The sequence below is a fragment of the Pelecanus crispus genome, chromosome 5 (genome assembly GCF_030463565.1).
Source record: "Pelecanus crispus isolate bPelCri1 chromosome 5, bPelCri1.pri, whole genome shotgun sequence".
Taxonomy (NCBI): Eukaryota; Metazoa; Chordata; class Aves; order Pelecaniformes; family Pelecanidae; genus Pelecanus; species Pelecanus crispus.
In genome coordinates this window covers 76780113-76802485 of record NC_134647.1, presented here as the reverse complement: position 1 = coordinate 76802485, position 22373 = coordinate 76780113, and the positions used below count along the sequence as shown (strand labels likewise).

The 22373-nt window shown below is 37.0% G+C and overlaps 1 protein-coding gene across 1 annotated transcript; it reads left to right on the top strand.

Moving 5' to 3' along the window:
• Positions 1-1297: 1297 nt before the first annotated feature.
• Positions 1298-18516, top strand: SSX2IP (SSX family member 2 interacting protein). Its single transcript, XM_075710841.1, has 13 exons — positions 1298-1409; positions 2216-2382; positions 2625-2825; positions 4664-4774; positions 5976-6111; positions 7771-7846; positions 7924-8095; positions 11165-11315; positions 12830-12966; positions 13408-13581; positions 15918-16029; positions 18068-18188; positions 18387-18516. The coding sequence occupies exons 1-13, from the start codon at positions 1367-1369 to the stop codon at positions 18466-18468; spliced, it is 1683 nt and encodes a 560-aa protein (XP_075566956.1). The 5' UTR covers positions 1298-1366; the 3' UTR covers positions 18469-18516.
• Positions 18517-22373: the final 3857 nt, after the last annotated feature.

Here is a 22373-nt window from a genome sequence, read left to right as displayed (position 1 = left end):
TCTAGTGCTCAGCATTCTGTAACATGGCTGTGCACCAGTATGATCTCTTAAAAACTTGGTGTAACTTTGGGCACCGTGTTCTGTGCTTTGAAATGTTGATAAGGATTCTTACTGTCTCTGTGTCCTCAAGAGACCTTATGGATAACAGAGCACACTCCCCTCCCCTTCTTTCCCCCTCCCCCCCCCCCCCCAAATGATAGCTTTTTTCCACAGTGATAAAAATACCAGGTTTTGGTGTCAGAAACTTAGAAGTTGCTTATCCAGAGTGCGTTTATTGGAACATTAGCTGGGGGGAGAAGGAGGATAGGCAAAAAATCCCTGTGCTCTAACAGTGTACAGAGTCCATCTAAAACTGACTTGAGATTTTATTCCAAAGTGTTAATTGAAAAAAAGGGGGGCTTCTTTCCTGTCAGCTGGAAAGTTTGTTTCCCTGAAGTATTATTGTTCACATAACAGCTGATGGGTTGTGCTGTCCAAATATTAAGCATCCAAGCTGGATTTTAAGTTTCCAGCAGTGCGGTAACTCTAATGCTATTATGGGCCTTCTTACTGGGAGGTGGAGGTAGGGTGAGGGGACAATCGGTTTGTTCTTTCTTATGAGTGTGTGACTTTCCTTTGGTTTCCAGAGGGCCAGTGCTGTACTGAGTGGCTGTGCCAACAGGGTAAGGCTTCTCCTATTTGTTTTCTTCAGCAACTTTAGAGATTTCTGCCAAGAAGCAAGCAACTTGCCAGGGAAAGGCAATATAACTAAATGTATAAGTTTAAATTAAATTTAAATGGCTAAATATTTATTAGAAGTTCCTTTGCCCTCTCTCTGCCAATATATCTTCTATAGAGCCTTTATTATCCTTCTCTTTAAGTAATAATCCCACTGACCGATTTATGTTAAACTTCACATAAGTTTATCTTAATAAAGTTGCTTCCTGGTTATATGGCAGGAAATTATTTAATATTTGGCTTGCTGTGTTTTCTCTGATGTACATCAACAGAAACAACTGAGTTATCTACAGTGTGAGTCTTTATTATTTTCATGTGTGCATGGCATTTTAGCTTTAGTTAATGGTTTACAAGACTTATTTAAGTTTGAGGCTAACTAAATATAGGTAGATGCATCATTTTTAAAGCGTAATATTTGCTGCGCTTACTGTGTTCCAAATGCTGTGTAAAGAAGTAGAAACATTTCATGTGGCTCAAGTCCAATAGTCACTCTCCTATGCCTGCTTTAATCTTCTAGCTGTATTAGCTTCTATTGTTAATCTAAAATGCTCTTGCTATTTTAGGAGATGCCTACGTAACACACATTGCCAGCAATTGTACTAAATACTGCTGAACCAGTTGCTCAGGTACCCTGCCTGTCTTTGTTGCTATGGGAGATTGGAAGACTATTACTGTGCCAGTGCTGTCATCAGGTAAATTGGTAATATTTTGAATTTAGTGGATTTGCTAACTTTACCAGCGATGTTATAGCTGCTAAAGAGAGAGAAAGAGGTTGGAGTTTCGTGCATGACATATTTGACTAGTCAAATCAAAATGTTAAATAATATGAAGTACATACAGCGCTTCGTTTTGGATTGAGTCCTTACAGAAATACTGGTGCAAAATACTGTCCTTTCACATATATATAAAGGTTCTGAGACTTTTCAGTCACACTTTTTTTTTTTAAATCACACCTTTCAGAGTATCTTGCATTTTCAGAGGTTTCTTTACTTGTTCTATATTCTTTTGCCCCATAAATCGATTACAAATGTATTAAAGGAGTAAATATTTTCTTGCCTACTTCTGCCTAGTGGAAGAGTAAATTACAGCATACACTTAATGTGAGTAAGGATATCATACATTCTATAAGAATTCTCACTCAATGCACAGCTTTTGTGCCTGTGTAGGGGGGGAAATAAAATTTAAAAATTGTGTTGTAGCAAGCCAATTAGGAGAAAATTTGGGCAGTTTGGCAGTTTTTTTCTTGGCAGACAAGTAAAATTTGAAAGATACAATACCTTAACATGTTACCGAGTTTTTAAATCTTCAGTGGAAGCTTATCCTTTTTTTTTTATTGTGAAATGTTTAAAAGATGTCATTCTAGATGAAATTCTAAGCTCTAGAATTGTAAATGTCTGCAACTAATAATTTGAGTAGTTAGGGATTTGATTTTTTAAATTTTTGTGATGTGTCCTAAACTATTAGCCCTGACTTGTTTCTTAATGTTTTTAACTTTTAGATAGCAAAAATATTTTTCACTATACCTCAGAGAAAAAGATATCTCCCCCAAGCATGAACTCACAAGTGCTACGCTTGCCACTGCCTTCATCCAAAAGCACGCACAGCTTTTTCAGTGCCTTCTGCACAGAAGAGAATATTGAACAGAGTATATCCTATCTCAATAGGGTAAGCCAGATCATCTTGTTTATTGGAGGTTGCGTGAAGGTGACATTAAATCAGTTGTGGTAGTAAAGATTCACTGGATTAAGAAGGCTTCTTTCTCAATGCTCAGAAGCCAGAGTTGGTGGGGAATAGGATTTTTTTTCCCCCTTCATGTTGGTTTTCACTCAATATTGTTTCTCTCTGTTGGAGAATTGCAAGAGATTGATCCAGTTATTTATTCCCCCTCCCGCCTTGTCTTTTACCAGGAATTGACAACATTGGGCTTTCCTTCTATTTATGCAGAGTCCAAAGGAAAAGAAGTAAATTTAATATCTCTCATAAATTGCATGAATGAATTGCTTGTACTGCAGCACAAGAACCTTCGAGCTCAGGAAGAAGTAGAAATGCAGCATCTGAAACTGGGTAGCGATATGGATCACTTACAGAACTGCTATGCTAAATTAAAGGTAGAAAACAAGATAATTCCACCAATATTATACAGCACTTATGTTTAACAGATACTGTACATTCTTAACAGTGAGTGCTTTTTTTATTTTTTCTCCCCAGTACTAATCTGCAGTTGTATTTTTATGTGCATTTTGGGTTTTTTTGACAACTTTTTCAAGAAAATTCCTTTAAGTGAATGAAATGTGGATTAATGAGAGAACTGAAAACTTATTTAGAATTATGGCCTCTTTAATCAAGGAAGAGGAAAGACTGTTTGGATTGAAAGTGTTAATGCATGCTGTGGGTGAAAATGTTAAACGCTTCAGTTCATGTCATTCAGTACCACTTAAAAGGATATGCCCAGCTCTAAAAGATAAATTCCCAATATAATTGTAAACAGTAAAACTGTAGGTAGCTTTTTCTAGTGTGTGTCACAGGGTTATTACCAGTCTTTCTCCGTATCTGTAGTTTTTTCCAATTTTTTTTCTTTGTTGTTGTTGTTGGGTTCCTTGGATAGCCGGCTACAAAGTCTCTTTGTAAGAATTGCTCAGAAGCTGTTGTCAAAGCTGAAGTTACTAAGCGTCGTTTTATCACAGGATAAATACATGCACAAGGCCAATCATTGTGGAGTAGCTGGTACATTGGAAGTTCACAGCCTATGCTACTTCATGGGTATTTGTATGTGCAGTAATATTAGAAGAGTGTTGTCTTTCCCCTAATTGTGCCAAGAAAATTGGGGGGGGGGGGGGGGAGATTTCAATGCATGATTCAGGGCCTTTTAGGCTTGCTTTTTCACTAGGGCTGGCTGGTATTATCTCCTTGACAAATACTGCTGTAGATTCTCAAAATCATAGGAGTCCTTCTGCTGAGATTGGCCATCCATGTAGAAGCATTTTGATGTGACATTAAAAATCATGTGTAACCACAGTTATTTTTATACAAACAGCATATAATGTTAGGTTCCAGAACGCTCCAGTTACTTGCCCTAGACAAATGGCTTTAAGGTGAGGGGGAAGAACTTGTTAGTACTACTTCAATCCCAGGCCATTTAATTTAGCTGTCAGCTTGTAAGGTTTCTCATGTAAATTCTTTCAGATACCATACAGTGATCCTCTTGACTTCCACTGTTGTGTTGCCTATATTCTGATGTGGTTTGCTTAGAAGTTCTTGTTGCTTAAATATTTCTACACATTTGTAGCTCACTACACATGTGAAGAAAAAGAGCTTGTATGTGGTGTTTGGCTCTGTCATTTAAGTTGGCAATTTCAGGTTTGTTTGAGTCTCATATTTGTGGAAAAAGGTTTCTAAAATGCTAGTTTTGCATAACCTGTTATAATGAGATCATCTGTCTAGTCTTACTCTGTATATGTGAAATGTCCCATTTGCTTTGCTATGGCTGCAGTCTGCATATCTGTGCCTATTGTTCCCTTGATTATTTAACAGAAACGTTCCAGTAAAACTGTAGTCCCAAATTCATACAGGTTGCTTAGTATCTGCCTCACTCTCACAGTGTAGATGTGCTTACAGAATCCTGACTTAATGAAAAAGTAATAACTCTATAAGATAGAATCTGTTAAATACCAAGTCAAATTTTTGTTTCTTGTGAGAGGAGTGTTTCTTGTACTGGAGAATCGTACTTCCTGCCCCAGAACATAGAACTAACTTGTCATTGAGAATGCAAGATAATCCCCAAAACATGGGAGATCAAATATATAGGCAAACTTACCTCCAGAGAGGTGGTTTGGCAGTTTGGTTTGCATGGTTTGTGGTGTGGGTTTTTTTTTTTCTTCTTTTTTTTTTTTTTTTAATTCTTTGCCGTTAATTCTTATTGATACTGAACTATCAACACTCTTTCTAGGAACAGTTGGAATTATCTAAAAGGGAAATAGTTGGACTTCAGGAAAGAGACAGACAACTGCAAAGCAAGAACAGAAATTTGCACCAGTTACTTAAAAATGAAAAGGATGAAGTGAGTTGTCTTGTATATTAACACAAGTCTTTCCATAGATACTCAATAATATGGTTTTTTGCAAGGCATCTTGTAATTGTTCACTTTGAATGCTTTTTTTGTTGGTAAATGTTGTCTTTCACCAAGTGAAATTGGCATGTTACATATGGATAAATAGGTTCTGTAAGGGATAGGTCCAAGTTGTAACAATAGTCGAGAGTACTGCAGAAATGCACGTGTGCAGTTTTCTGAGGCTTTCTGTAATTTTGAGCATAGCTTTATCTTAGAATGTTTTACAATATTGAAAAGTAGGAGGGGGCAACAAGATTCAGTCACTTCCTCAAATGTTTGTGTGTAGGAATTTTTTTATTTTTGGTTATATTGTAGAGGAGAGCAAAAGACCAAAAAGACTTAAACTTCCTTAAACTTGGAAGTCTTGGAAGAACCAACATCAGAAAACACTTTGAAATTCAAGACATGCTGAGTTTGGGATTTGTTTCTGGTGTGTTCCTTCCCCCCACTGTACTTTACATGGCTCCTAAGTTTCTGTGAGTCTTCTCTGTGTTCATAAACATGTTCATATAGTTAGCAATCACAGTACTATCTGTATATAGTGAACATCCTAAAGTTCCAGCTTAAAATATTGAATGTGCTGTATGTTTGTAAGGTTAAAACTGATGATTAAAAAAAAAATCCAACAACCCCAGGTACTGATAGTACAGGCCAAGAATGTGCTTTATGTTTAATGTTCTTTTAGACCAAATGGAATAGTCTGTCTTCCAGCATCCTGCTGCCCAAAAGAAGAAGAGTTGGTTTTGGTTATTTTTAGTGTAAACCTAGCAAGCATATTTTAGAGTTAGAGTAAAACTTAATTATTGAAACCAAAAATATGTCTTTCTCTGCTCTGTTCAATAAAAGCATTAAAGGAGGTTATATGAATTACCAGAACATGGGTTCAGTTGTACTTCAGAGGAACTATAGTAGTATAATATGTTGCTTATGATGTTGGTTTCTGCAGAAGAGAAAGTAAATGCCCTGACATAAGTCTGAGGTCAGAATCCATGGGATGGGAGAGTTCTCCTGATTCCTTTCATCACTTCCTTTCACCAGAACTACAGTTTAACAGAAGCGTCATTTCGCTTCATGTGTTTTTGTTTTCTGAAGAAATTTATGTATTTATGCTATAGTTGAAGAAACACAGTTTTTGTGGGGTTGCTTTTAGGTACAGAAGTTACAGAACATAATTTCAAGTAGAGCTACACAGTACAATCATGATATGAAGAGGAAAGAGAGAGAATATAACAAATTAAAGGAACGCTTACATCAGTTGGTCATGAACAAAAAGGACAAAAAGATAGGTAAGTAGCTGTATGAATTTTACTACAGCAAAGTAGCATATTCTATATGTTAAAAATGCTTGAATTTGGTTCTGGTATCTTTAAAGTCAATATGACCCTCCTCTTGTAGATTTTTATTTAGATGTTAGACTGCTACATAAAAGATACAATATTTCATGTCAGCTGACTGTGTAAGGTTAATAAACTTTTATATTGTGTTCCATAAGATTTTTTTACCAAGCACAAAACAAATAGAGATCTCTACAAAGTGAGTTTTTTTTTACTAGGGAGAATTATTTGGAATAAATTCCTTAGCTAAAGCTTTGTTGCTACTGCTACCATCACAAGACTTCAGATAGCGTCATAAACACTGTATTATGCCCACCAGTTATAATCAGGAAGGAACACTGCATGAGCTTTTTTTCCCCTTGAGGTATTGCAGTCTACTTGTGTTAATGACAAGTGATGAGCAATTTTAGAGAGGAAGTAACACAAGATAGACATAGAATCTGGTGCTATGTGAAATGAGGAGACGAGAAATCTCCTTTATCATATGAGTGCTCATATGTTGTGCTGCCCAAAAATTGTGTTCAAGACATTCATCAGTGCTATTTAGCATAAGTAGTTTTTTGTAGAGTGTTGCTGAAAATAGGTATCAGTGTTATGTAAATGAAAAAAATCTGCACCTTTTGGTTCATATATCTGGCCTTAGAGTGTTTGTATCATTTATCTCCAGCGGAAGGGAAGTCCTGCTCTTCCTCTCTTATCCCTCCTGCCACCCCCAAAACACTCAGCTGCTTGCCAAGTGTGGTGCATGTTGTATTTTAGTAAGCTGGTTTAGTTCACTAAAACAAAAGAAATTGTTTGTGTTGTTGCCAAGTTGATTTTCTGCTGATTTAGTTTTCTGAAAGTGCTTGTGGGTAAGCCCAACCAGGTTAGGACACGGTAGCAGGAACACCTGTTTTGGCTGCAGAAAGTCTTTAGGTATCAGTTCAGTAACCTCTAGAAGCCTCACCCTGAGGTCAGCAAAACTTGCTTGAGGCTTATTCTTGACTCCATTTGGCTAGTACTGGTTCAAGTATCAGTGAGGTCGAAATAACACAGTTTTAAATCTAGTTACTGTTTGCTTGATAACTAACTAGAATTGAGCTTGGACCACTAATCTGTAGTGATGTGTAGGTTTGGGGTTTTTGCTGTTGGTGTGTGTTTCATTTGTGTTTAGTTTTTTGTTTCGTGGGTTTTTTTCCTTCAAACATGGACAGAGAAGTTTCTTTGTTTTGAGGAACACCTTGTGAAACATCAGGAAGTTGTGCTCTCTGAACTGGAGATAAAACTGGCATTATTGCCAGAAGAGAGGTTAGAGTTGATAAACCATTGATATAAAGGTTGAAATAGTAATGAAGATGTCATTAAGAAATGCACAAGAAAGACAAGACAGGATGAGAATACATCCCTTTGAGTTTTCAAACCAAAAATTATCTTCTTTCCTTCACTATCTTATTCTTACTCTAAGCAGGGCAATGTGGTTTCATATGGGTCTGAAGATTGAGGGGGATATTTGGGTAATGTGGTCTGTTGACAATTACTACATGTAAATGCAAATAGGTAAATGCAATGTCATCTGAATATTTATATATTTGCATGTTGTTTCACGCTTTGAAATATCCTTTTCGTTTGTAGCTATGGAAGTTCTAAATTATGTTGGTAGAGCTGATGGGAAGAGAGGTGCATGGAGGACTGATAAGACAGAAGCCAGGTAGTTGTCTTAGAACAACATTAATTGAAGCATATGTTATAGCTGTTATGTTGTTACTGTAAGATTTCTTCTTCCAGAAATGAAGAAGAAATGTACAAAGTTCTGTTAAGTGATTATGAACAACGCCAAAAACAGCTTTTAGTGGAAAATGCTGAGCTGAAAAAGGTTCTTCAGCAAATGAAGAAAGAGATTATTTCACTTCTCCCGCCACAGAAACAGAAACCTAAAGAAAGGTCTGAAGATGGGCCAGTAAGTATTCCTCAGTTCAAAAGAAATCTGCATGGTAGTTTGGTATAATGCTGGAGTAATTTGATCACTTTAAAAAAGTAAATTTCTTGTGAGACTTGCAGTGGATCGCACACCCTGTGCTGTGCTTGAAATCCATCCATGTTTAAATGTTCTACTGTCTGTGAACAATACCCAGTGTATCTTCCCTGTCAGTCAGTGGAAAGCTTGAAAGAATACTTTGCATGAATTTTAAATGTAGGAGCTACCTGTATGTAATTCTATATAACGATGCATTTTGTATTTTCTCTGCCTTCCATACTAAGATGTTGACGCGAGCTTTCAAGGTGCTTATGCAAAGAAACTAGGCTTCCCATAGAATCCATAGGGGTGGAGGAAATGTAATTAGGGTGTGCTCCTCTAGTACATGGATTAGAGTAGCTGTTAGTTCCTCTTAGAGCTGCTGGTACGTTCAAGGAAAATGTTTGATTTCCAAGTAAAATGGTTTGTGGGGTTTTTTGTTTGTCTTAAGTATTTCTTTGTTTACACAGGATACTTTATTTTTATGGAACAGCACACTGCACATTCGTTTTTTATCAGAGAGTTTGTTTATTCCTTTTGCTGATTCCTTGGTAGAAGTTGCAGTTCTGTTTTGATGTCAGAGTGAAGTAGGGAATAATCTAGAAGGTTAACTGAGCGACTATCCCGGGGTATAAGAGTTGAAATACACAAAATGTGTATAAAGGCTAGATTCTAGGAATCATTCAAGATTGATGGTGTACTAGGAGTAGGATATTAAGAGAATATGGATACTCTACAGAACAAAGTATGAAGCATTTCCTTTTACAGTAGATAGTACATGTTGGTACATAAGGATGTGTAGATGGAACCTTCCGGAGCGTGCTGTTTCTGTAGAATCTAGTGCTTGCCATTTCAGAAGGTCCCCTGTCCTGCTCAAGTTGCTGTACTACTTCCTTTATTTCTGAGCTATCTCAGGTGCATTTGTCTAGCCCCAGAATGCGCTGTGTAGAAAAACATAAGACTCTCTCTGGCCACTTCTTTGTAAGACATGAATAAACTCTTTTTACCTTCACCAGATGCCTTGCCCCCTATACCACACAGAATGACTCCTATGTGTATTTAGTGAAGTAGTCAGTAATGTGCAGTGTGTTAACCTTTACCTCAGAAGTTCTTCATGTAGGAAATCAGTAGATCTAATTATTACTATAGCTCAACAACAAGAAGGTGATCTTCAGTATTGCGTGTTGGGTATAAATTCTAGTATATAGCATAATCAGGTACTAGTTCTGTAAATGGGCCTTCTGCTTTTAGGATTCCAGTGAGGCCAGGAGTGTTTGGCACAAACTTGAGTACACTGGTGAAAATCCAGCTGTGGGAATGGGGTCTTTATGAACTTGGGCATTAAAACAAACTTGAGGGAAAAACTGGGACTTATTGCTCTGAAATTCACTGTCCTTGGGTGATTAGACAAGTATTTGTAAACTGTTGTAGTATTAATAGACTCCTAAGAAAATATTAAAAGCCTGCACTGAAACTTCTGATTAGTTCTCTTGTAGTAGTACTAATTAGCCAAATTAAGTGGAACAACTACTTAGCAGGCAATAGTAATTTCTAATAGTAGAATAATAATAGAAGTACTTACTAGATGCAAGTCTCAAGTGAAGTTATTTCAGCAGGGTTGTAGGGTGGTGTGGGGTTTTTGGTTTGTTGTTTTTTTTGGGGTGGTGGGGTTTTTTTTTTTTTTTTTGGTTGTTTTGGTTTGGGTTTTCTTCCATTCAGTCTATTTTATGCCTTCTCTAATTTCATGCCACTCTAGAATTGGGGATGGCTTTTGTCAAGATAGGGCCACTGCTTAGTTTTTTTACATTTGTCAAATTAATATAAACAAGAAGAATGTTGCCGAAAACTGTGGTTTTGCAGAAATCAATTATGTATTTAAGACTTAGTCTGCCCCACAATGTGTATTTTACATGGATTAGTTTTTTGTTCAGAAGTACTGGTTTGCTTTGTGAACGTCTGAAAATAAATTTCTACTTAAAACATTGCATCTGATAGTTTGTGCTTGTTTGTGGCTCTTTTAACATTTTGGTATGAAATCTGAACTATTATTGAATACCTTGCAGAATGAAAAAAAAAAAAAAAACAGCCATTGCATTTCTACTTAGAAATGCTAATTGGTATTGCTTCTTAGAAGGAAACACACTTTGGAGTGTGGCAGCTAATGATGTAGTCACTTCATTTATCATTTTGCTTGCTATCACAAAGTAACAGCCATAAAACCAGCCAGACTGTCATATTATCACAGTACTATCCAGAGGCCTACTCCAGAGTGGGTTTTCATTGTGCTAGCATATGTAAATATAAGTAAAGGAATAAGATGTTTCTTTATGAAGTGACATAAAACTCTTCAACCAACCAACCAAATGAAAACCCCCAAAACCAACCAACCAACCAAAAAAAAAAACCAAACCAAAAACCTGCGCCTTTTTCTTTTTTATAGCTGTTGTTTTGCTCCTGAAGATCTCCTGTGATCCAGGTTTGAAAGAAAGTGCTTACCGCATATGTAAATGAATTACCTTGATGCCTCTGAACTTCCTGGGTTTTGTACTTCTCATCCCATTTTTCTTATCTGCTTAGTAGATAAAGGGGATTGTGTACAATGGTTTAGACGCTTGAGAAGAGTGGTGTATGCCAGGTATTCAAATGGCAATAGCTTTTCAATTTAAATCTGTTCGTGCTGCATAGTGAGTTTATGGGCAGCTACCGCTTAAGTTTGACAGCAGAACTCCGCAGTCTGAACTTCTCTGGCTTGAAGATACGTGAGAGTGAGTGAGTCTTGCTAGCTGAGGTGGGGTTCTGGGGACTGTCAGGTCACTTCTGTCTCTTCAGCATTATGCTGTCAGGGAACTGAACTCCCTGACAGTCAAGTTTCTCTGGATGGAAAAATCTTTCCTGTATATAAGCATTTTCCTTCTCTTCAGTAAATTAAATCCATACACATATTTAAATGAACATAATACATGTATTTGGAGTGATAGAGTGGTTTGCAGCTTTTTGTTTCTGCTTGTATAGGTGCTGTCAGACCTGGAGGAAGATATTGGAGAGTTAAATAAAGAGAACATGTGGGAACTGTCTTGTGAAACTGTGCGAGAGCAGCTTACCAACAGCATTAGAAAACAATGGAGAATGTTGAAAAATCATGTTGAAAAGCTGGATAACCAAGGTAAGGTTTAACTGTATTACATGTATATATAAAATGCTACTGGAAAGTCCATTTGGTATCACGCTCTTAGGATTTACTTTACTGACTGTCTAGGCTAAAAGGAAGCTAAAATGGAAGGCATTGTGACCTGGTAGACTTTCTGAAAGGGCTTGTGATTGGCATTTTTCTGTGTGAGTTTTAATAGTAGGTGGTTAAGGAAGCAATTGCATACCAAGCCTGTTATCATGAGAAAGGAGACGGATTATAGTTTGACACAGTAAACAGCAACTTTCTGGAAAAATAATTATTTTCCCTTTGGAAAGTACATGCCCTGTAGTAATGTATGTTTGCCTTTCCCCACCTTTTTGGGATGTTCAAGTAATGCAGATGTAACAATTTGAAGTAACTGGATGCAAAATATGTAAGTCCTGTCACGTCCATACCTCTGAGGCTTCTTGTGGCATTCTAAAGCGAACTGGCTGATGGTATGGTGCCAGACTCTCCTCATTTCCAGCTGTTAAACAGCATTAAAAGATGGCTAAAAATATATAAAATTCTTTCCTAGTATTATTTTCCCATGCAAGCAAATGCTGTTGCTACCACAGGGATGTTTGCAGTCAAGAATAAGACCGAGAAGGTCACGCATGCAATTGCAAATAAAAGAGCAGATGGTCTAGGAGAATATGTTTATACCATAGAAAGGATTTTAACAACGCTTGTTCTGAGAAATACTTGATTTGGTGTAACTAACTGAAAAAATAGTTGTAAGCATCAGAAAAAACATTTCAAGTATTTGCTGTTTTCTTGGAGTCACCTTTTTGGTTTTTGGATTTATAGAGATGACCATAGTTTAGTCCTTTAGGATTCAATTAATGTTCAAACACTGGCATCAGGGCCAAAACTTGGCTCATTACAATCACTTTGATAGCTATGCATGAAATTAAATAAAGCAGTATGTAATTATACAAAATGCATTTTATTCCTCTCCAGTTCATTCCCTCGCTGGGAAGAAAATATGCACACAGTGTTTGTTAGCTCCATTTCTCCTTCACAGGACTTGAAGGAAAAGGCTTTCTTTTTATATCTGTGATAAATATAGTTACTGTCATATTTTTATGAACACACAAGCCCTTCAAAAATGGGCTCAGAAGAATAGGCTAACAGCATGTCATTGAAAAGAAGTCTTCAGTTGTCTTGATTTTTCTTTTAAATAACTGCTGAAGCAAGTCAGGTTTTTGTGTGACACTTTTATTGCAGTGCAGACACTTGGTTTACCTTGGGAAATGTGAAACAGCTATGTTCTCATTGCCACTTTTTCTGAACTGGATTTTGTGCATAATTACATGTGTAGCACCAATTGGATCTCTTGTCTCTGATAGAAGTGCTGATAGAAGTGCTTTTGAATATACTGTGTATCTGTCTTTCAGGATAAAATAAATACAGTCTAAAAAAAACCCTTTTGCTATTGCTATGAGTCCCCAGTGAGGGATTTTTTGTTTTGTTTTGTTTTTAAGTATCTTTCCCCCCCCCCTTAGTGTCACGTGTACATTCAGGAGCTTTGAATGAAAAAGATGTAATTTCAAGAGAAGACCATGAGATGGAAACTGAAAAGCTAGAGTTAGAGATTCAGCAATGTAAAGAAATGATCAAAACTCAGCAACAGCTCTTACAGGTAGTAGGCTTTAATTTTTTCTTATTTTTTCTCAACTGAATCTAAGCTTCACCCACCCTCCACCCCCAAATGTGCCACTTTTCTCACCTCTGAGCCTTTCTCCATTCTTTGATTATGCTTTTTAACTAAAATATCTTAATGGTTAGTCTGAGTATAGGTGTGCTAGTGGGTTGGTTAGTAATTTAATGACCTTGTAATCCTGGTAGGGATAATTTGGCAGGATAAACAAAGGTGAGGAAGGCTGATGTGGTCAGCTGCCTGAATGGGGATGTTTTGCTTGCCATCTGAAACTCTGCACCCACCAGCAACCAACTTGATATTTACTACATTGTTTCTATATTAAACCATTTTTCTGATAAAACCGAACCTGTGGAAATACTGCATCTCTTAACAGTTGCTCCCAAATTAATGTTTGTGTCTTTTGTTGCTTTATATCTGCAGCAGCAGCTTATGTCTCCGTGTGACGATGACACCACTCTGTTACTACAGGACTGCTATTTGTTGGAAGAAAGAGAGCGTCTTCAGGAAGAATGGAGACTATTTCGAGAACAAAAAAAGAATTTTGAGAAGGAACGGAGAAGTTTTACAGAAGCTGCTATTAGATTAGGACTTGAGGTATTAGAAAAGTGGAAAGGTATTAGAAAAGGGAACTCCTATGGAAGATGAGTTACAATTGTTAAATAGTTTTACTGTTACACACACTAAAGTGCAGCCATTGAACAATATCTGTTTGCTAACTTCTATAGAGAAAGATCATTCCCGTACTGTATAAAACATATGTTTTGTCGTTGTAGGAGATCATTCTGTTGGCATTTCAAAAAGACAAGTTTTTTTGTGTGTATTGGAAAATACAGTTGCTGCAACCGGAATGACCCATTTTTGTTTCAGATTTTGAAGTATCTAAATACTTCCAAAATTCAGTCCACTTATTAGACGCTGCTTAAGTTTGGTTTCCTATGAAAGCAAGCCTATGCAAATTTCAGTCAGATTTGGCTGTAGGGTTGAATTCTCAAAGGTACTCCATTCCTAATCTCTTGTGAAAACCAGTGACTATTGCAGAAATGCAAAGTGGTTGCTGCCTTTCCTTTAGTAGGATCATTATCGGTTCTGTTCTTGTAGGTAAGCTGGCCAGTAAGCACATATACTAGAAGGCAGTCAAGGTAGATGTGTCTCCAAATGAGCTCTAGCATGTGTGTCCGTTGGTCTAGCCAATAGTTAGGGCCAAGAACATGAAGGGGCTTACAAGTTTAGCAGGGAAAGGAGGTCATGATGATGTGGTCATGAAACTGTGATGGTACAGATACGACAGGAAAAAAGCCATTGAAGGAAAAAAGAAATGGGCTTTAGATTTATTGCTTACAGAACTGCTTGCTTTGACATGCAGAGGAGAAAGCTGGAGTAAGGTGTGATTAAAACTTATAAAACTGTGGGTTCAGTTGGTCAGATGAAAGCAGTACTGTTGTTCACCAAATCTCTCAAGATTAGGACTAGAGGGAACTTATAGAAATGACTTAATTTCAAGGCTAAAACATATCCAGGAAAGGTACGTTTTTATATATCAAGTAGTTGGCTTGTGGATTTTGCTGCCATGGGAGATTGTGAAGGCAATCAATACCAGCAGGTTCAAAAAGCAGTTGCCTGAGCTCATGAACAACACATTCACAGATGGATGCTAAAAGTGGGGACAAGAGGGTGCCTTCCAACATCTCTAATCAAATGACTTTTGGGGCTCGGAACCTCTGAGGGAATGCACTGCAGAAAGTGGCCAGGTTCATGTGATGTCATAAATAGCATCTTTTGTGGCCATTGTTGGGGACAGAATACTGAGCTAGACGGGCAAGTTGTCTGACTCAAAACAGCTTTTTTTTAATTCTTGTGCTGTAAAATTTATTGTAAAGAACATAAAACACTTTAGATTTTATTTGAGATACTGGCACAACAGTAATTCACATGTGACAAATACTGACTCAGACCACTACATATAGATATGTATTCTTCAACCTTTTCATTTAATTTTAGAATCACAGAACCATAGAATCGTTTAGGTTGGAAAAGACCTTTAAGATCATCCAGTCCATTTTATTCACATTTAGTGAGTTTGTGAATTTCATGTTGGACCTCGAATTCAGCTTTAAATTCTTGAGTAATGATAAAATTGTTTGTCCAGAAATGTTTAGGACTACATTGCAGCATAAGTGTAACTGCCCATGCTTCTGCTTGTTAAAATGCTGAAGTATGAAAAGAGAAGCAATGCTCTAAGCTTTGTAGGTGAAAGCTTGCAGTGGAGTTCAGCTTGCTCTATTTTTCTACTGACATGGTAGAAATAATTTTATATAATGAGGACGTCCTGTTTCACTGATCAGTTTTGGAGATGAAATAGCTTGTTGCTTGATTCCAGAGCCATTGGATCTTTTGGAGGTTGTCTTTTAGCCATTATTTTCCTTTTCTGTGCTCTGAGTGATTGGAAAATGAAACAACCCCTTTCTTTCTGCCCTGGTTTTGGACAGAAGTAATTAGTGTTATTTTCAATGTCATTTTTATCTGTTTAGGAGAAGGCTCAGGTTTGGGGTTTAAGCAGTAATCCTTACTGGAAGCTGCCCAGAAAGAAGGCCTACCTCCAAGGGGTAGCGCTACACTGAGGGGCAAAGGGAGCATAGGAGGCAGTGACAGGAGATTGTGTCACTGGAGTGGAGAACAATAAAATGCAAGGATTAGTCAGCCCTCTGTGAAACAAACCATGGGGTTTGCTTGTAAATGAATACCTCCTCAGCTAATCCTTGTTGGATTCAAAAGCTTGCTCTCATGACACTAATTCTGTGTTGAACTGCTGGCTCTCCTTAATTACATGGACATACTACAACTTCTGCTTTCTTAGATAGAATAGCATCAATTTAACGTGGACTAAGCTTGTTCCTGTGGTCATAAGTGTAAACCATCATTTCTTTTCCTAGAGAAAGGCATTTGAAGAAGATAGAGGGGCATGGCTGAAGCAACAGTTCTTAAGTATGTCTACTGATTACAAGCACTCTGAAAATGCGACAACTCCAAGTGCCTTCTTAGGAAGCAAGTATTTGGTTCAAATTACGTTCCTGTAATGTGTTTCTTTTTCCCTCTTTCAACTAGAAGATGCAAATATGAACAAAACTGTTAAAAACTCAAAACTTGCCAAGAGAAATTTTACTGTGTATCTATATGCCTCTACCTATCAGGGTAACTGATGGTTCAAAATCTCCTTTTAGAAAGGGAATTATGATAACTCCCTCCCTGATAATTACTTATGTAATGAATTTGTATTTGTGAAGTGATCTGGTGAATGTCAAGTACCTGACAGCTGTGCTGTCAAGAATGGGGAACTTTTAGAACTACTAAATTAAATTAAATGTGAGCATATTAATTGCCAAGGCAGTTGAAGAAATCATAACCTATAGACATCTGTATAGATTAGAAACAACTTTTGGAAACAAGAGCATCATCATGTGGAGACGGCAGCATTAATTATTTGAGATGAGGTAATAGTAAACATGCGTACACATACATATTCAGTAAAAAAAGAATCCTTTGGAAAAAGAAATAGTGAAAAGAGCATAATGATAATGAAAATAAATTTGAGCAATAAACAATTAAAATTTAAGATTCAAATCTTCATAAAAGAATAATTTCTTCAGAAAAGATAATGAACATATGGCTTTATGACATAGTCTGGAATATTGTTTTTACTGAAAGTATTTTTTACTTCCTTTCTTCTACATTTTTTTTTCTTTCAAGTTGGTAAGTTTATTTTCTATCCACTCATGCCTGAATATGCATGTGCAGTGTTTGGGTCTTCACCACTGACTCTTCAATAATTTGTAAGGGGTGGGGTGAGACCAAAAAAAGGGATGGGGGAGGAAAAAGTAACAACAATCTCTGTTAAATAGATTCTTGTTGTGGCAGCCAACATTTATCTTTAAATGTGTGAAATGCCTGGCAAGCAAAGGTAGCTTGAATTTGTACTCTTGTTAGATAAAGTAGCCTGCTTCTCGTGTTCTGGGTTCTCCTTGTTTCTCTGCTGTGCAATTCCTGTAGCGCTTCTGTAAGTGTGGAATGAAATGATCTTCCACAGTAGGAAAACTTTTATTTTTAAGAACAGAATTGAGATTTTTTGGCTGTTGCTTATGAAGAATGTGATTTAGTGATCTGTGAGCAACTTGATATCTCTCTAACATTCATTGTACACTAAAGCTTTTGATTTGTAATTGCCTGTTTCCAAATTCTAGTGTTTCTGGATATATTTAACGCCATATTGTAATTTCTGAATGGCATTCTTCAATCTTATGTATCCTGACCTTAAGCTACTGGATAATAGTAATACAAACAAAAATATGTCTGCCACACAGAGAATCATACTCCATTTGGACATCACTCCACAAGTTATCATTAGACTTGTTTAATGTTAAATTTTCCTTTTTTCACAACACTTGTCCAAAAGCCCTTAATTCTGTAGTGCTATGGTGAATACTGTAGAATACAGAATCATTCTATTTTTTTACTGCTTCATATGAAAGCTTTGAAGTCTAAATGTTAGGAAGAGTTAGCAGGGATCTGCCCTTGCCAAGTTTGGCTGTGTTTTTCCATTGACTTCAGTGATGGTTAAGTTCATATAAATGCTAAGGCATCTAACTGCTTTTAAATTTCTTCTATACTCTGGCAAGTTTGCAAGTTTTCATGTTGGTGTTAATAACTGTGTGTGCATGCTGGAGAAGTTTTTACTTAAGGAGCAAAAAGGCTTTATCAATTGTAAAGTGAGAAACTTTATGTTTGAGTCACTTTAGTCATGTTGAAGTCAAGTTTACTTGCAGCAGTCGTTGTGTATGTAAATGCTTCACTTTTTAAATTGGGATTCTAAATTTGACATAACTTCATTCAGTAGTATTATGTGTACTTATAAAAATTTATCACAGATATATAATAGTAAGATTTATTATTATAGACATGCTGTAAGATGTTTGGTGTGTTTTGGTTTTTTTTTTTTTTTTTTTAAAGCAGAAGACATAAAGAAGCAAGTCCTTCAAATGTTTTCGGTTGCACTGTAGTTTGACTGATGATAATGTGTATCTCTTAGGTTCCGACCAAGACAATCAGTCAGTGAAATCTACATCTCAGCAAAGAAAATCTCACTGTATGTTGAGTGGTCCTGTTTCAGCAGAACCTTGCCAAGCATCTCAGTATATTACACGTAACAGGTATCTAAAATGATGTTGCAGATAGTGCTAAGCTCTACGTAGAACATGGAGACTAAGTTGTGATAACTTACAGAAAGCCTAATCTAAGGCTTCTGATTGACATATAGCAAAACATATTAAACATCATATTGTAAAAACAGTATTGTGTTTCTGTCCAAAGCATAATTTATTTGCATTGTAACATTCTCTTTTTCCCAGTTCCAGTGCTGCATCAAAAAAACCTGCTGGAGATAGCAAGCCAAATCAGTGGGTGGAAAGTGACGAAGAAGAAACAGAGTAATGCACAAAGTCACGGGAAGATGCTGGAGTTGGCGCTCTGCTATGTAGAAACTTGCACATAGAACAACTGCCTTAGACTGCCTAGGGTTGTCTGCTGGGCTTTTTTAGAGATTTGTTCATAAACTTACTATTCTAAAGTGAAACAGAATGCTGTGAGTTTGATCGTTCCTCTAGAGGATTATGTGGTGATCTGGATTGTGGCGTGTGTGTGTATGTGCGTGCCCATGGCTTTTATTTTTTTAGACCATTTTTTGCCTCTCTTTCTTGCAACTCTTGAAAGAAGATAATTTAAAAATATATAAAAGCTTTGATATTTTTCTAGTAACAGAAGCTCTGATTCTGTGAATGAAGCAATGGTCTGAAACTTTGACTGTAACGAAATACTGGATCCTAATGTTACCTTTCATTGCAGGCAGAGACAGCACTTTTAGAAATTGTTTAATTATTGGAAACATTCATTTATGTCTCAAGTGTAACTGGCATTAAAACTTCTTTTGCCTCAACTTGAATGTACAGTATACTGTAGATTTTTAACAAAACAGGTTCTATATTTATTAAGTTGTGTGATTTGAAAATACCTCTTTGATATTTCAGATGACTTAAAGTGCAAAATCTTTATATATTTGTAAATAGACAAAGTGATTATGCTGAGAAACCATGAAATGAAACACATGCATACATAGTATTATTTTACATGGCATTTTAAATTGTTTTATAGCGATACTCGGTTTACAGATGCATTAGGACTTTCAGTGGTTCAGTTGGGAACCAAATTATTTCAAATGTGAACAATAAATGTGTAATTCTATTCTAAGAAACCCTGGTTCTGTGTTTTGTGTGCACTAAACTTTTAAGCTGTCATGGTTGTAGGACTGTATGCTATGTCAACAAATCTGATGCTGGTTTTGTATTTTGTTAGTTTTTCCTTTTAATTGACTCCAGAATCTTTTTTGGTGTAGCCTTTGGGAAATCTGTTTTGCTTATAATGTAATACAAATAGCCAAATGGAGGTAAGATGTTTCAAAGTCCCCTTCACCCAACTCAAAGCATGCACTTTTCCTTGCCCGTTACAAATCCATCTCGTTTCTTGTTGGGTTTCATGCACTTGTGAACACGTGTATAGCTCTGATCCGAGTGTAACAGACCTTTTGGAAGATGTCCAAGAAACTTCTGCCTTTTTCAGGGTCATGGGAAGGAAATTAACTCTGAAGCTCAGAATCCTTCACTGAAAATTTGCCAAGAGAGGTGGTGGAGTCCCCATCCCTGGAAGTGTTCAAAAAATGCGTAGATGTGGCACTTCGGGACATGGTTTTAGTCTAGTCTACCCTTGATTGGTTTAGTGTGGACTTGGTAGTGTAGGTTAATGGTTGGACTGGATGATCTTAAAGGTCTTTTCCAACCTAAACGATTCTATGGTTCTGTGAAAATGCATTGCTGCTCTGGCTGTTATCTTTAGAATTGGATGTAATGGAGTGACTGGATGACCTGGAGAAATAGCAATAGAATAACAAAGGAAAGAGAAGAAACTGGAGTTCTCCAAGAAGCTAAGACGGAAAACTGCAGTTTCTGCTGATTAGCTCAGTACATTGAGTTACAGCTTGAGATAAAGTAGTAGCTAGTGCAAACTGCAGAGGATACGTGTAGTATGGTTCTCGCATGGCACCCTTAAGGAAGCAGAAGTGTATATACTGATGTTCTCGGTCCGCTTTCTGCTATATAGGTAGTCAGGTTGGAAAGACAATACAAATAATGTCATATTTCTTTTTTTATTTATTTCTCTGGTTCTCCCTCAGTAAATGGGTGATCATTGTCATGTCATCTGCCAGAAGGGTTTAGCAGTGTATAGTGCCTGTTGGGCTTACACCTTCTCCACGATGTGTTGGACAGCTCTTGCCTGAGTTTTAGTTATGGAAGAATAAATATACATATTCCAAAAACATATTTAAAGATGTAAAGTGAAGAATTTAATATATTGGCAATTAAGTGGGAGAACAGTACTTTACGTGTAGGATTCTTCTTTCCAAGCCGAGAGGTTATTCCAGGCCTGGAAGCCCGTACCTGAGGCAGTGTCGGGTGCCGCTAGGGGCTGCTGCTGTTCCCGAGTAATTCAGGTGTGCTCGCTGCTGCTTTACGGGGACACTTACACGCGTTCAGTTTAGTTGGACTTCTTTACTAGGCAGTTTTATTTCACGACAGTAATTTTTAGGATAATAATGCCTTTGAAGAACAAAATAATTTACCTATTTAATCCTTTGTGCCTAATGAACGATTAGCAATTAAACATTTTGTACTCATTTTTTGCTTTAACGTTCTGTAACCCGTCTTACAGAAGTGGAAATGCATCTGAATGCCTCCATGGAAGAACCAACTGTGCGAGAAGTGCGTGTGCAGCTGAGTCCTGAGCTGACCTCTTAAACCTGGTCTGGAAGCCTGGGGTATAAATTCAGTCCTGTCCCTGTAAAGAAAGCAAGCACGCCCAGAGTTTTTGGATTGCTCTGTATGCTGTGCTCGGGAAGCTTTTAAATCTGGAGCTGCTGCTAATAATGGTATGCATACTGCAGATGGTCTGCTTGGTAGCACGGGGACATTGTAGTATTTCACTGTGGTGGAAACAACCAGCATCTTTCTTACTCGGAGGCTGCTCGCAGGAATGTAATACAGGTGTGTCACTACACGCAGGTGCATACTTGAGGTAATAGAGCAAGTGGCCTGCTTAAGAAGGAACAAGAAGTACTGATTGCCAGTGACTGAGTAGCATACAGTCATTGTGAGCTACCCATGCATGATACTGAAAAGATGAGTGGTTCTCTTAAAACTGTGGTGTTTTATTTCACAAAACCTTTAAATATAATATTCATTGCTGCTTTTTCAGTCTACATGGTGAGAGACTCCTTTTACCATGAATATCAGCCTGACTAGGATGAGAACTTACTTTGCAGGATTAGAACACAGCTATTAATTTTTTCCCCTTTCATCCCCAGTGGCTGAGGATGACAGAATATAGCTTTTGCAAAGCAGACTGTATAGCAAAAAAATTAATAAATAAAAACCGTACTTCAGAAAACTTTCTCCCTACAAAGCAGCCCTCTTCCTAATGTGGAGAACTGCTTCCACCAGCTTCTGCAGGCTTGCGCCATTTCAATTGCAGCAGGGCAAAAATATTCCCATGTGTATGAAAAAAACCCCAGACCATATCCTAGCTTTTTATCAGGGATTATTCTATGTACGTTTCAACTGGGCCAAGGTAACTAATAAATCCCCAAGATAATATCAATTTAAACAGGTTATTCTTGAAAGGAAAATAGAAGTATTTACAGGGTAAGGGCAATGCTGTGCATGTTGAATTAGCTTAGCTACTACTTGTGCTGCTTTTTTTTCTGCTTTTTTTTTTTAGTTTGCAGTTACCACAAAGCCTTTGTGTGTGAAGACATGTAAGACATCTTGCTTTTACTTTCTTTCCTTCCACCCCACATCTAATTTGTGAGAGAAGCAGATGACAAGATATGAAAGGTTGATATAGTTGGATCCAAAAACTGATCCCAAAAGAAATGTTCAAATTGTCTGATGATTTATTTATTGCTTTCAGACAATACATCTGACCTGTAATGTTCAGTATGCCTAGCAAAGTTGCACAGTAATTTAAAAAATAATAATTAAAAAAAAATCCCGTGGTATACATTGTGTTGTAGTTTTCACATTGACACTATTCATGCTCCTTTATTCAAGTTTTGAGGTGTACAAGACATACAACTAACTGGAATGCATAACAGGTAAGTTTATTTTAAAGAAATGTTCAATGATAAAAAATTAATTACAATTGTATGAAAGAGCTTGCCAACATCGTAGTGAAAAGTTTGTCACCTGATGCACAAAACACGCTTGTTCCCTTGAACATAATAATAGATT

Bases quoted from the DNA above. Each gene is read 5' to 3' on its own strand.
- SSX2IP (XM_075710841.1), top strand. From the start codon at position 1,367: ATGGGAGATTGGAAGACTATTACTGTGCCAGTGCTGTCATCAG. The intron at 8,096-11,164 runs GTAAGTATTCCT...CTGCTTGTATAG, and splicing joins AAAGGTCTGAAGATGGGCCA to GTGCTGTCAGACCTGGAGGA. The intron at 18,189-18,386 runs GTATCTAAAATG...TCTTTTTCCCAG, and splicing joins CAGTATATTACACGTAACAG to TTCCAGTGCTGCATCAAAAA.